This window comes from Gouania willdenowi, chromosome 14, assembly GCF_900634775.1.
Source record: "Gouania willdenowi chromosome 14, fGouWil2.1, whole genome shotgun sequence".
NCBI lineage: Eukaryota > Metazoa > Chordata > Actinopteri > Blenniiformes > Gobiesocidae > Gouania > Gouania willdenowi.
Genome location: NC_041057.1, coordinates 15,357,362 through 15,373,044, shown reverse-complemented (window position 1 = coordinate 15,373,044; position 15,683 = coordinate 15,357,362). Strand labels below are relative to the sequence as shown.

Sequence of the window (15,683 nt, the reverse complement as noted above, 5' to 3'; positions counted from 1 at the left end):
CTAACACAGATTTAGACAGATTTGTGAACAATATTTGTGAGAAATAGGTCTTTTTTGTATATAGAAAATGTTTTAGATATTTGAGTTCAGCTCATGAAAAATATTGAAATATTTTTGTTCAGTGTACATAAGTAGTCATTTACATTTTCTATCGTTTCATTTTAGACCAACCAAACCACTAATCCCCTTCTCTAAAGAGAACATTACTGTTTGGCTTTGTAGCATGACTAATGTTGCTGCATTCATTAAAGCTCTTTACAGCCCAGAACTCCTGATAGCCATTGGTTTAGTCGTTATTTTATCATTTTGAACCCCAAGATCTATTTTCAACTTTTTATTAGATTTTCCTGAAGCAGCAGAAACACACAACACACACACACACACACACACACTTCCAGTGTATAACTCTCCAAAGCAAAGGCGGTATCTCCTGCTTCAAAGTATCCACCTACATGGCCACTCGTGTAAGAAGGGGCCAAGAAGAGCACTCGTACACAAACAGAACCCTTCTGCTCCCGTGGAGGAGGGGAAGAGATGCAGCTTCTCTAGCAGTGGGTGATCTGCCGTCAGACGGCGAGCAAGATTCATAGTCTCTTCCATTCAGAGTATCTCAGAGTATCTTCCACGCAGCTTCTGCTTGATGTGGTGTCACTGAAATGTTATTTTTGGGATCTTTTGGAAGAAATGTTTCATTTTTGCGCCGTTTGGTTGCGGTTGGTCGACTATGATGTGATGCATTTTATTGTTGTCTGGTCATTTTAGTTTTTGTAGTTTCACAATGTCCGTTGATCATTTTTTAAAACAAAACATGATCAGTAATGGTTGGGTGTAGAGATGTAATGAAACACTTTACTTCTTTTAAAACATATTTAAGTACAAGTAAAATTACTGATTTGGAAATATCCTCAAAGAAGTAGCCAAAAAAAACAGCTCAATTATAGTAACGTGAGTACTCGTAATCTGTTACTTTCACCTCTGACTTTTAGTGCACAAATCCCATAAATAGTCACATAGTTGACTGTAAATAAGCCACAGATTTAAGCTGAGTGGTAAAACGGTATCATCGAGCTTAGTTAACAATGACTAGGAGTGAATTGCAATCTTTAGAGGCTGCCACTTTCCATCCGGACCAACTAAACTGGTTCCTTTTGATAGAACCTTTGATTGTTTGTAAACATTGTGACATATTTTGTTGGGCGGGGCTTAGCCTGGAGGCAAACCACCATAGATATATATATGAACACTAGATGACTTACCCTCACTGTTAGACAATGGGAATGACGAAGCAATGTGGTGGCCATCTTACCTCAGACAGCTGGTCTCACTCATTACATCGATGTCAATGGTGCATGTACTCTTTAAATAACCCTAACTTGCTCAATTTCAACCAATTTTCAAACGTCAAGTGGCAATTTCAACATGTACAAGCATCATATGTCATACCTATGTATGGTAAGGTTTGTAATAAGGCAAACTGTTTGTAAATCCGTCAATATTTCAATGAGTTAAAAGTATTTTTGTTGAAGCGGATCACTCACCTTCCAACAGCTACCGTAGAGCGTGTCAGAGCGTCAGTTGCTTGAGATAAGATGGCCGCCGTTGAGCTACGGTGGCGAATGCCGCTTCCGTCATCTAGTGTTCATATATATCTATGCTTTAGCCAGTGGCTTTTCCTGTTTTTGCCTCCAGCCATTAAGGGGTCTCTATGGAGGAGCAGTGGCTCTATTCTGAGTCCCTCCCGAATGTCTGAGCTTCTCATCCCACCTGAAAGGCTGAGCCCGGCCACCCTATAAACAAAACACATATCGGCAACTTATAGTCACCTTCTTCTACTTTCGATCATTACCCAAAGCGCTTAACTTATAGGTTATGTCTAGAACGTAGATCGAGCGGTAAACAAAGAGCTTCGGGTTCTGACTTTTAACTACAACAAACCAGTTAAGCACCAGGAATGCGAACAAACAAGATCCTGAGATATGAAAATCCACCTTTTTCCATCTAAGAACCAGGGCATTAGACTTGGATGTGCTGATCATCCTTCCAGCTGCTTCACACTAAGGTGCAGATGTTTATCTGTGCCAGTCATGTGTTAGTCCCATATCTGAATGTTGCCTCCTTTGCCACATCTTTGAGAAGGAAAGAATCTGCAATGAATGGAACCTTGAGTTCGACTATTCTCTCTGGACCTGTCCCGAACTCTTCAAGTAGTCGTGCCAAAGACTGACACACTCGGCGTGACACTGTACATCAAATGACTCCCACTTTGACAAAGCTTGGCAGAATAGGAGTAAGCCACGATGACAGTTTCAAAAAGTACACAAGTGAAGACAAAGGCATGGCTAGGTACTGAGCGTCCCTCTGCTTGAATCCAGAGGAACTTCTTTTGATTGTATTGAAGTAGTTGGTGGAGTTACAAAAGCCACTCTGGCACACAAAAAAAGTACTGACAGAAATTGTCAGGAATGAGAAAGGAATCTCCTCTCAGCTTTGTGGGAAACTGGTGCCATTCATCCACTGGGGAAGCAAATCTATCAGAACATAAGAAATAATTCCAAAAATAGTTCAACTCTCTTTTTCAGGTATTTTTTATGGGACAGCAAAAATTATAATCTATTTTTTGATTTAATAAAATTTGGCCACAATAATAACATGAAATTCTAATGAAACCATAAACATGAGGCAGGCAAACACAGTCACACACTTATTAGACACAACAATGTACCCATTATACATGTTTTTTAGGCTGTGCAAAGAAACCAGAGGACCTAAAAACATGTAGAGAATTTCTCAAAGATGGGTTTGGGTCCAGGTTCCTTTAGACAACAAGTTTCAACCAATTCACTCCCTATACATTTTAATTTACTTTTTTATTTTGTTTGGTTTCGGATTTTTTAAAAATGTTTTTAAATCTGTTTTAAAGTATCTATTTTTTATTTACTTATATCTGTCTTATTTTTGTTCCAAATGACTGGGAATTTAGGAATCTTTTGGAGAATGTTTGTGTGTTTATTTTGGACTTATAGTATACTAAGTGCATCACACTCCAACAGTCTAGATTTACCTGCTAACTGGACTCAGAAAGACAGGACTTCACCTCAGAAATGGAGGAGGATTGGCTATAGAGTGCAATTACCTCCGCTCCACCCAGTCTCACCCACTCTGACACCCAGTAATAAAACTTTGATGTGCCCCTCTCAAAAAGTAGCTCCAGCCACTAATCACAAATGATTGCAGCCACTTAGGCGAGGCTTGCTCATCATCTCTCGCTCTCTCTCCGGGTGAGAGTCGTTCCTCTGCGACGGCTCGAGAGGAAAAACTATTCAAATGAAATGCGGCAAAAGAAGGAAGATTAATCAGAAAAAGGGGAACGAGAAATACGCGATGAATTAAAATGACAGAGTCAGCAGAGGTGAAAGAGAAAAGAAAACGTGCAGAGGATGAGAACTGCCCAGTCTTTTAGTCGGATTTGAACGTCTCTATTTACAGCAAGTCTTATGCACCTTAACTTTACCATTTACTTCTTCAGTTTAATGGTGTTTAATGAGAACTCTTTCAAGCTTTTGGCTCCCATTGACCACAACTTGTTTTGTGATCACGGTTGGACTGGAACCAAAATTCAGCCCTGGCATTTTCTGTCCAGACCAGCCCACTACATTATCAGCGACACCATTTAAATATTATTCCACCAGAAAAGGTTAAAAGGTGGAAACTTTAACCCCCTTTTTACCTTTTTTCCTTTGGCCATTTTGCAACTTCCTTTGTCCCATTTTAGCCTCTTTTCAAACCTTTTTCAGACTCTAGCTCCCATTTGCCAATAAATATCCCAAATCAAATATATTTGACACTTATCCAATTTTTGTCCTTTCTTTAATTTTTTTGACCGCTTTTCATCCCAATTAGCTAACTTTTGCTCTTTAAATACCACTTGTTTCCTTTTTTCCTTACATCTTGCCTCTTTTTGGTCCGCACTTTTGCCCTTTTTTCACTATTTGCCACATTTTGCCCAATTAAGCTACCCTTTGCCATTACATACGACCTGGTTACTGTTTATTTGCCCATTTTTTGGCCACTCTTGACTGCTTTTGGCCCATTTTAGTCACTTTTTACTCTTTGCTTGCCATGTTTTTTTGTCACTTTTGGGCCATTTTTTGGCCACTTATTAACGTATCTGACTCCACAAAAAAAACACGTAGCAGACCGGCCCAGCCCACTTTGGGGCGACGACCCACCGGGACGATAGCGGGTATGCCAGATGGCCAGTCCACCCCTGCCTGTGATGGACTGGTGCCCTGTCCCAGGGTGTCTAGTGCCTGTTGATAACTGGAGAGGGGCACAAGCAGACTCCAGAAAGGAAAAACTGGTCAATTTAAGAACATTTATTGTATCAATTTAATCTGGCCTATCATTAACACATTTATATGTATAGCACATGATACAGCCAAGTGCTTAGTACTCAAGCTGAGAGGCTGCGTCACACATCCTACATCATTTTAATCATGGCATGAATACACTTTTAACCTTTTCAGCTGAAATAAAAGAATATCTAACATATCTTTTTGTTCTTTTAGGTTTTCCATCAAAATGAGTGTTTTTGTAATTTATTACTCACAGTACAGTTAGAAACGTAATGCTTCACTGCACTTTGATCCAATACTTTCTAAGGGGGAGCATTGGTGAAATTAAAAATGATCTTGTCTATGTTTTCAAAATAAATTCTTACCAGAAAAATGATTTTGGGTCAAAGTCAGTGATTCATGATGTCACACAGGCACTTTTATTTACAGCCAGCTCCACAATATCAACATCTAGTGCCACTTATGGGTAAAATTTAAACTATCTCCAAATAACTGAGCTGTTCTTCTTTTCTCTCATCATGTTGCCTTTGCACTTGTGAGTAAGATTTTGTTAGAGAACACATGGCACTAGAAGTTTTAAAGCTCAACCCATGATACCTTTTTATTAGATGAAATCATAGTGTATGCCTTGTAGATCAATGAATCGAACGTCATTTACACCAAAAAGAAATGAAAAAGATCGGAAATGGCGCGTAAAAGTTTGTTTTCATTACAAGCTGTTGTTGGAAGTGGAGCTGCGGAAACGGGGGCATGGAAATGTTTTTACTTCATTCTGTTATCACTGGGAATACCGAGAAGAAACTAGAACAAATATAGAGTCAAGCAAATGAATGTCCTATTTGTATGGCAAAAAAATGGTAAGAATGATGTGAAAACATGTATGCATCCATTTACGGGACTCCACATCCCACAATGCAAAGCATTGGGTAGTAGCTTTAAAATAAAAAGATATTGATACAAATTATATCGTCTTTTTCTATATTTATTAAGATTTAAATCTCGACCCATGTTGACTCAATATATTCTAGCGGTTTCAGCGTGGATTAGTTTAATTTCTTTACTTACTTTTCCTGATTAGTGTTGTGGGCTGCTTGACAGTCAAACAGAAGCAACCTAAATAGGACAACAAATTATGTAATGTCTCCATTTAAAGTTAAGGCTGGGATACACTGTGTGATTTTTTTTTTTTGAATCCTTGTACTCAGCTCCAGCTCAAACTGTGCGGAGCCCGAATGTGCACAGCTCACGATTCATGTTCTCACACTATATGGACCGACACTCTGACATGATCTGACTGCTCACACTGTACGTTCATACACGATAGAAGAAGAAGAAGAACTCTGAAGCGTTGCCATTAAAACAGACAAAGAAGAAGAACCCAGAAGTGGAGAGACGCTCGCAAATCTCCACGAAAAGAGCTTTAAAAAAGAAAACATGACGATGTGATGGACCAGGAACTGGCTGGACAGACGTGGGCAGTACAGTCCGTCAATTTAACAGTGGTCCTATGGTGTTTGCGCATGCGCAGTGTGAAAGTTTAAGGTAAGCCGGTTCGTGGCACTGCGTCAAATGTGAGATACCCTCATGAGGAGCTGGTCGTGAGGTGTGAATCGCTTCTTGTGACCCAAAGTATACTACACGATGCAGCACGACGCACGATCTAGCAGAAACTCGCAGAATCCCAAAAATAGACGCACGAGTCGAAAATGAGCTCAAAATGGGCTAAAAATCGCACAGTGTATGCCTGCCTTTAGTTTTCCACTACAATCTAGGAAGCAAGAACTTAGTCTCCCAATCACGTTGTTGTCTCATTAAAAATGCCAAGTAATCCTCAGTGGACTCTAGTGATTGAATGTTTTCTTTTTACATGCGCGCATTGATCTAAAACATGGCCTCTTATCCTACACTTACCTACACGATAAAACCATATCCACTGATTGAAGTGTTGCTGATGACTAAAGTGTGCTAAAGTCTGTTTATGTCAGTGTGGAAGAGGCTTTCAACCATCACCCACAAACCCACAAAACATGCTGAAATGACAACATTTCTCATTGCTCTGTTTTATTTATGTTCACGCGAGCGAGCGGAAAAATCTTCTTCATTTGTCATCCATAACAACATTAATAAACCGCACACATCCCCTCAGAATTCCACGCTTTCCCTCTGCACGCATTTTCAGTGTTTAGTGCTTCAGTAAGGACTGTTGACATTAAACTTATTTTCATTACAGACGGTTTTTCGTTTAAAGCAGGCCGTTGATTATATTTACAGTGGAAAGAGGAAAGGGATCATTAAGGATGACATTCAGTTTTGTCAAGAGGATGCAAGCTGGCTAACTCAATAACTATATCCACACGTGAATACATTTCAATGAAGAAATTGAGTCCAATTGATCCGGTCCTCGAAAAATAGATCTACGCGTTATAACCTTCTTTTGAATCTAAAGGATTTAGAGTAGTGCATTCTCATATCTTGTTTCTTTTGCTGATGTCAAACTAGCACAATGCAATGGTATAAAAGTAGATGTTACCTGCATCAGGCTGTAGGCTTCTCACTTCATGGCACATTTCATGTTTTCAAAAAAGCCCTGGGTCTTCCTGGCTGTACTTCTACAGTACAAAGCTTGGCTGTTCTGTGTTATCACTGCTTTTAAATGAGCGCCATCCCATCGGCTAGGACGAACTGACAGATCAGATAATCTCATGGCTTTGCTGAGCTCGACAGATGTCTTCCATCCAAAGGCCTGATTATCAGTTACCTTTGTCAGGCATCTTTGATGTCCGCCTTCCGTTGTCAGATATGGTGGAACAGGCGGGAGAAAAGGCCAAAAAGAACTAAAGGTCGTCATCTTTTTTGTGTAGTGCACAATGAATGAAAATATGTACTCGTGCATTTCAGGTTTTGTGAGGTGCGGCGCAACTTTTTACTTTGGAAAACCTCCAATTGAAGACTAGCATCACATTTAATCCTTAGTTTGTTACTGCCACCTACTGGCATGAAGGTGTATGTAATTACACTGCCTAAACTTGTTTAAGACACTGAATAATTGTAACTAGTTTAACTACACTGTAGTATTGTGAAAAATTCACTTTCTATTACCGGGTAGTTTTGCTACAGTGATATACATCCCGTTAACCTCATTCAGAGGGCCAAAGTTGAAAAAGTTCTGTTTCCTGCCTCCCTTGCTATTCTACATTTTGTAAAATATGAACTTGAAATGGGTGAGTTGGATTTTGGCCCATAATCCTGGCCCCTCCTACCCTACAAAAGAATGTGAGCTACTCCCTCTCAAACCTTTACAAAAGTACATGCCTGCGACTCATCTTGAGTGTCGAGAACCTCTGTTTTAAAAAAACTTTCCACTGTGTTTCTTGGCTTGTCTCTTCCTTGACACCATTGCTTTCCTTCCTGGATGGTAAAACTGTGTTAAATTCTTGTGTGTTAACCAGGCTTTTCTTTATCATCTGTCCTTGTAGCTCTTTGAGCCGCCTGCATTTGTGTCCTAAACCTTGAGCAAGTGCCAGTGTCTCCTCTCCACAGTGCCTCGGCGCTTCTTTTCAACACGTATTAGAGAGTGTCTCTCCATTTATTCCACCCATGCTTCCACCACAAGGCCTTATTTAGAAGTGACACATAAGAGGATTAAGAGATCTCTGAGAAATGCTTGCATGGAATGGATTATCTGACTGTCAGGAGTTTTTCATATTGTTGACACATCAAATATTCATCCCCCCCCCTCCCCCCCAAAAAAAAGAAGAAGAATGTTCCTCAGTAAAGTTTTTATTGACTAAAATTGACAACAACTGCATGTTTAAAGTGTATGTTTTAGCATTCAACTTTTATTTAAGAAATTGTCTAGAGATACGTTAAATGTATCAATAGCCCCCGGGACTATGGGTACATTTCCGGACCTTTTCTTGGTCTAAGGCGCCACACTCAAGGATTTTTCCTTCCGCTAATGTGAGTTCGAATTCAATTTTTGACATAAATATTTTTTAATTTTAGCATATTTAACACAGCAAATTCCACCTTTAAAAATACATATTTGACAAAAATAAACATTTTAGGGTATTTCCTGGGTTAGGGATAGGGCTAAAATACAGTAAAAGGGTTGGTGGGGTAGCTAAAAATGAATATGTGCTAAAATACAACTGACAGAACTTTAAGTCACGTGGTGCACCTATCACGTGACCTAAACTGGCCAATGAGGGGCCCTGCGTATGCATAGAGTAGTTATGGATACGTTTACGTTTAACGTATCCATAGCCACAGCTTTTATTAAAAAAAATAGGTTGGTATGATTAATTTAAATTAGCAAAGGGGTGTGTGTGTGTTTTTTAATGTGTTTGCGTGTGTGTGCGTGTGTTTTAACCTGTAAAATCCATGGGCATCTATCCATAAATTTAGTTTACACTTTCAATGTGGATGCACTTTTATTAAAATAAATGAATATAGTCAGAAATTTAACAGAATTACAAAAGATAAATATAAATATTATTACTCACAATACAGATAAACATAATATTAAAAAAAATATGATGAAATAATATTGAACATAATGATAATATATTTCTGCTTGTCTAGGTTAAAATATTTAACCTTTGTATTAATAAATTAGTTGTTGTGAATATTGCTGTTACTCAAGCAACTTTTCAACTTTGACAGTCTTTTTTTAGTTTTCCACTATGTCCAACATCTCCTATCTGTTCAGGGAATCGAGTGTTCATTTAGCTGGAACATATCACAAAATTGAGCTTTGTGCTCTGCAAAAAAAAGCTGACATAGTTGATGAGAGTTCCGTTAAGAGCAATTCAGTTTATACCACCAGTATTAACTGAATGAGTGAGAAATAAAAGCGTCATTTTGTAGCTCGTCCAAACTTCTGTCACTTCAGCTTCAAAAACATGTTCACTCCCTGCCTAATACGTCCCACCCACTACCAAACTCCTTGAATAAAAGATGTGTTTTTATATTACTGATGGTTTTATGCCGCGGTGACAGAATTTAATCAAACATTGGTATATTTTATAGTCGCGTCCCTATCAAACTGAACAGCCTGTCGTATATTTCATTGTAAATACAAATAAATTACCAGCTGATGCTCGAGATCCATGCAGCACTCAAGAGTGCTGTTGTAACAAACATCTTTCATTAAATGACAATAATATTTTCCACGAGCAGTTTTAGCTTTGAGTGGGAATAAACTGAACATTAGAAGAAGAGAAAACCACTAACACAGTCTTGGCATGATAAATAATGCACTTGGAAACAGAATTGTGCAGCTACATACATACAGTTTGATATAACTAAAGGTAGTGAAATATAAGAGAGACGTCATTGTCTTGTTATAAATACATGAATAGATAATCAACAAGTATGCTGATGATACTCTGTTATGTCCTCGTAGCAATTCTGTCCAGAATTACTCTTAGTGTTACTTAAATTAGATGTGATCATTGTTGCTCAATTCTTTGAATACAGAATTACAGCTTTTCATTGGTTAGCAGCATTCAGTAAATTTTTTTGCGAGAATTTTGTTACAATTCCTATGTGACCTTTCTGTACCTGTAAAATAAGATCTCATCATCTTTTCACATCTTATCCTGATGTGGGGCATAAATGGGCAACTTATCACAGCTGGGGCAACAAGAATACAATTGTCAGATTTGATGACAACATTATCAAAATGTACGGTATGTCTAACCTCAACATTACTGGAAAAGCAAAGTTTATTTAGTTTATTTTTGAGCACTTTACATTTTTAACTATTTATTTATTTTTTTTTTTTTTTTAACAACATTCACATTACAATTTTACAACATTCACATCATTCAGTTATAGAAGCTCAAAAAAGGTGTAAGCTGCAGCTAGAAAGCTTATATACGCCTACCCCGTAATCAATGTAATAAACATTTACATTTCCCGGTGATACAGTACAATACGGTCTGTATTCAAGGTAAGAAATTAGAACAACATATTCGATTCCAGAGGTGGGTAGTACACATCCACATCCACTTAAGTATCACAATGAATATCACAATTTCCACATTATTTTATGTTTTGTTTCACACAATTTATGGCGTCATTGAAAATAATCAGACTTTTCCACTCTGACTATTTTCCTGTAATTTTGTGTTTTTAATCCTTTCGTGTTTTTCCTGTAATTTTGTGTGTTTTTTTTTTTTTTATAATTTTGTGTATTTTCCTGTATTTTTAAGTTTTTTTTAATCATTTTGTATTTTCCTGTAATTTTATGTTTTTTTAATCATTTTGTGTGTTTTCGTGTAATTTTATGTTTTTTAATCATTTTGTGTATTTTCTTTGGGGACCTCACTAAATTAGACCTAGGGCCTTTTGTGGCTTGCAGGACACCAGTTGCCTATTTTGCCTATTTTGGATCTGGGGGATTTGGATGTGTAAAGCAAAAACATTTTTCAATTGTTTATCTGGTTCCAGATCCTGTTTAGTTTTGTGGTTCATGTCTGTTTTAGTTACCCCTAGCTTCCCCTAGAACCCCTAAGTCTTTCTCTGCTGAGAAAGTCTTTAAGCTCCTTCCTGTTTCCACTCGGGTGAGCTTCATCTCCCGATAGCCTCCCTCCACTATTTAAGTAGTGTTTGTTGGTACATTGTCTACCATACCTTGCTATTGTCTGCATTCTGCTGTCAGACTATTCTGGTTTATTTGGTATTTATTATCTCAGCATTGCTTTAAAAAACTATTTACTGGTGAAATGCTACTTTTGTCTGTTGCTTCTTTCATACCAGTCCTCCAACTCCACCCAATCATGTGACACGTCTCTTGAAACGCTAATATTTGTCATTAAGTATTCTGCCGCTCAACCAAACAACTGTTTTTTTTCCCCCACTTCCACTGACCGTGCACTAATGTGATTGAGTCTGGAAACATGTACAGTATATTACATACTGGTAATGAAAAGTTGTACCCATAATCATATCAATAATAGCACCTGTAGGAATAAAGCACTGTATAACAGTATAAACTGTTAGTGCTTGTCTATGAACCTCATAGGAAGTAAGGTAAATAAGTTACTCTTTGTGACCTGCTTCAAAATGCATAAAGTTGTAAAGTATTTTTGCTAACGCTTGGTGCTCATCTAGGTTTGGCTGCAGTTGAATATCTCACATGAACAACTGCTTAAAGAGAAGAAATTAAACTTCTTTTTTTTCCAGATGTAAATATCTTTCCAAAAATCTTTTGCCTAATGTCGCACTGATGTTCTTGATTAATGCTATGCAAAACCCTTTTTGTTGATTACCCTTCTCGTTTCTCGTTAGCAGCTTCATTGAAGTGATCGTGTCATTTTTCAGCTTCACAACGAACACCGCGCGGAAGTAGCGGCGCTCAACCCGTCACATGAATTCATTTCAGATGATTGGTCTGAAGCTGACAAATAAAACTTTGTTACTCATTTGTGTAACAAATATTTTTGGAGTCATGTATATAAACTTAGCATTCAAATACACTTTATATACCTTTATATGTCGGCATTGCCATTTGGGAGATTTCAGCCAATCAGCATTCATATATCACGTTGTCGTCATGTGAGGATTACTCTTTGTGTTTACGCTCTCAAAGAGACAGTATGGTGAAATAGCATTTAAATCTGACATTTTAGCACTTGATAACGTATCATCCAGTTCCTTGGACATTATGACATTATTCCTAAAAAGACAAGGAACATTACGGTAGATGGATTTTGAGGATACACTAACCAGGAAATGAGGATTGGGACTTAAAATTCCATAGGGCGCAGCTTTTAGATGCCACCGTCAGCCATCTTACTACAGATCCAAGCATGCCTTCCAGCTGAACAAGGAAGAACCCTTAAAGGGCACATGACACCAATTGTTTCTTTATATTTTTAATGATAATAATAAGAAATGCAAACTAAAAATAACAAAAATGAGCTATTATCTTATTTAAGAAAAAAAAAATACAAATCTGTGTCACAAGTGGGTGGGAACAATGCTCGTGCTGACAAGCCTGGTGCTATGAGATGACCTATTGTTGTAATTGGTGCCATATAAATAAAGTTGAATAGAATGAAACCAACCCTCTTTCCTACTTGTAAATGTTACATATAATAACCTTTCAGCTGAGCTGTCTTTGTCCATTGGTTTGAGTTTCCCTTTAGGTGAAAGTGCCGTGGTTCTTCTTCTATCTATTTTAGTCTATCTTTATGTGCTCGCCATCAGAGACTATAGGAACATAAAGCTATAGGGTAAAAAGAGAGAGAAAAGCAGAGGATGCTACACAGATCTGAGAGGGTGCAAAGAGCAAAGAGCCCGAGGTTCCTGTCAATCAGCGCAGACTTTATCAGCCCATCGCAGAGAGATGGAGACGGCTTGGCATTTATCTTAACCACATGTTGTCGTTCTACATTACAGCTGATAGCGAGGGCTTTCGTAGGTGGGGGGGAAAAAGGTTACGGGAGATGAAAGTGACTACAAATGAGTGAGGGAGGGATTTATGGATTTGTCCTCCATCTCTGTGAAGGCAAAGTTAAGGACAGTGAAAGGGGGGAACGTGTCTGTTGATGAAAACAATGTGTTGTTAGCATGTGTTGTAATCAGAGTGTTTGGAACAACCAGGGCTTTTATTTCCTTTGCTTGTTCGAGTCAAATAAAATAAATAATGCTCTTTGAACGATTGAATTGTGGTACTTAGAATGGCCACTTCTAGCCTTTCACAATAAAAGCCCCAGATATAGGCTATACACCGTAGTGCCCATAATTATACAGTAACTATGATATACTGCATTTTTTGTGAAACAAGAGTTGGCAGCAGGAAAAAAAAAAAAAAAAATTAAAGTTTGAAAAAAAGAGAGAATGTTTTCATTAGTGTTCCTGGTGTTTTATTTTGAAAATCACGACTTTTGCTTGTGCGCACATCTTTCCCGCCTGCCTGCCTCACGGATTTATTATTAGGATAAACACTCAACAAAGTATCATCTACATCAGGGTGTAAAATAAAGGTGTTTAAAAACATTGTGTTGGTGACGTACAGAGAGCCGGCAACTCACTCTAGCTGCGCTGCATGCCAGCAATTTGTATGAGATGCACATGAAGGGTGAGGCACTGTGAGAAATGTGAAAATTGAACAATGTTTGATGGGAAAAAAACAGAACAGTTGAATTCTGTTTTGTTTTTTTCCATGATGTAAGATGAAAACGATGTTTGTGTTTTTTTTTTCCTCCTCCAGCACTGAAAGACGCTCGCTTCCAGCTGGTGAACTTCTCTGACAACGAGCTCCGGGTTTCACTGTCTAACGTCTCCCTGTCTGACGAGGGCCGATACGTCTGCCAGCTCTACACCGACCCCCCACAGGAGGCCTACGCTGACATCACTGTGCTAAGTACGACTGCGGCTCACACACACACACACACGCTGGTGGAGAAGAGGTGATTCAGCTCAATCCCGACATTGAGATGCACATTATTGGTTAAACAGACACAGGCAGTAAAACACTGCAACAGATGGAGAAATCATTACTCCTCAGTGTCTGTTTGTCTACAGAATAGGTTTTGATTATCAGGAATATTGACCGTCTAAATAAAGGATTCAAATCAAGTTGAATTGTTTGAAAGTGAACAGAGTCAAACTGTCTAAAGAACACGTATTTACTGTTGAGTCTTTAAGGTCTCAGAAGGTCAGCTGTCAACTGCTCTTTGTGCCATTTTTAAGAATTGTCCCACATTTTAGCCATGATTTAATGTAACTTGTCAGTAAACAAAAATTTTTTGCCTGTTTTTTTTTTTTTTTTTTTTTTTTTTTATTAATCAACAAAAAGTAAGTGTACCAAATGACAACACAAACACACAAGATGACAGAAAATGACACAACGGAAAAAAAAAACAAAATGACTCCAAAAGAAAAGTACACAAAATAAAGAAGAAAATAAATACACAAAATGATAACAACACAGAAGAAGACTACAAAAATATACAAAAAAAAAAAAATTACAAAACAACAACAAAAATACATAGAACGGCAACAAAAGTATATATAAGTGACAGGAAACTATAGAAAGCATCAACAAAAACACAAATCATGTATCAGCGTGCAGATTGGTCATTAAAAATGTGAAAAATGTAAAAGAAATGGATAACATTTTCAAATCGTGTAGGTGATCGTTTTTGTTTCCATTTCAGGAGGTGAAATTTGTCTTATCGCAAGATTTTGTAACAAGATTTTTTTTTGCGATTTGATATTTCCGTCTCTTTGCCCATCTGTTTATGGGAAAAAATAGTGTGTAAATGTGTGACATTGTCCCAAAACATGCATGTAGGAATGTATTTCGTGTCACATTACAATTTCCGCTTGATTTTTTTTAAGATAAAAATGAACAAAACTAAAAATAACAAAAACAATTTCCATTTCAGGAAGTGAATTCTGCTATTTTTTAATACTTTTTTTGAGTTTACAGAAAATCAGATGCCCTACCAACAGATTTTTAACAATACACATTTAAACTGTGACGGAAAAGATGTTAGGAACAGTGCCAAATACCTGTAATACTTATTTGTCTTCCTATATGTTTCACAATTGTAATAATTTATAATGATAGAAACTTGCGTTAGGGTTAAATATTCCGTACATTTAGTAACTTAGACTCCGGAGTTGTTTAAAGAAGATGCACCAACTCCATCTCCCAGGGTTTTTCCTTTCCAATCTTTTTTGTAACTGACCTTTATTCCACTTCTCTAACAGCAATGCAGCTGTTTACTGAGCATGCCACACCGAGGGCATATGTACTCCATTTCTGCTATGTTTACCAAGTTTTGTTTGTGTGTGCTCACACAGTACCTCCAGGTAACCCCATCATCGAGGCCCGGGATGAGGTCCTGAGTGAGGGCAACGAGACAGAGATGACCTGCACCGCCATGAGCAGCAAGCCAGCTGCTGCCATCAGATGGATGAAGGGAGATAAGGAGCTCCCAGGTACGCTTTCCAACCTCAACCTCCACACTGGAGGTTTCACCCTAAAATGCAGCACCACATACAGATGGGCTTAGAAAGTTTTTATTGGATTATAACATGAAGATTTGATCAAAACTACAAATACATGGGAGTTGGAGAGAGATCTAAGAGTCTGTGTACATTTAATTTTCTTTGCCAAACATTTCGACATCAATTAAAGAGCATTTTAATTGTCAATAGTTGTGTTTCCAAATCCAATTTGTGTCACGACACGGGGGGCATTGCGCGTGTCCCAGTGTTGTTGATCAGGGGACAGCAGAGTTTGATGCCTCTAATTAGTTTTGATCCATCTTAGTTTTCAAACAATTCAGAAATTACCCGAGAAAA

At 38.0% G+C, this 15,683-nt stretch overlaps 1 protein-coding gene across 6 annotated transcripts in view; it reads left to right on the top strand.

Moving 5' to 3' along the window:
* cadm1a (cell adhesion molecule 1a) overlaps nucleotides 1–15,683 on the top strand; it is a 540,780-nt gene that overhangs the window by 449,457 nt on the left and 75,640 nt on the right. For all 6 annotated transcript variants that reach the window (XM_028466274.1, XM_028466270.1, XM_028466273.1 and 3 more), the window contains 2 exons: nucleotides 13,579–13,731; nucleotides 15,180–15,317. In XM_028466274.1, coding sequence (XP_028322075.1) covers nucleotides 13,579–13,731; nucleotides 15,180–15,317 — 291 coding nt within the window. The remainder of the gene's footprint in view (nucleotides 1–13,578; nucleotides 13,732–15,179; nucleotides 15,318–15,683) is intronic.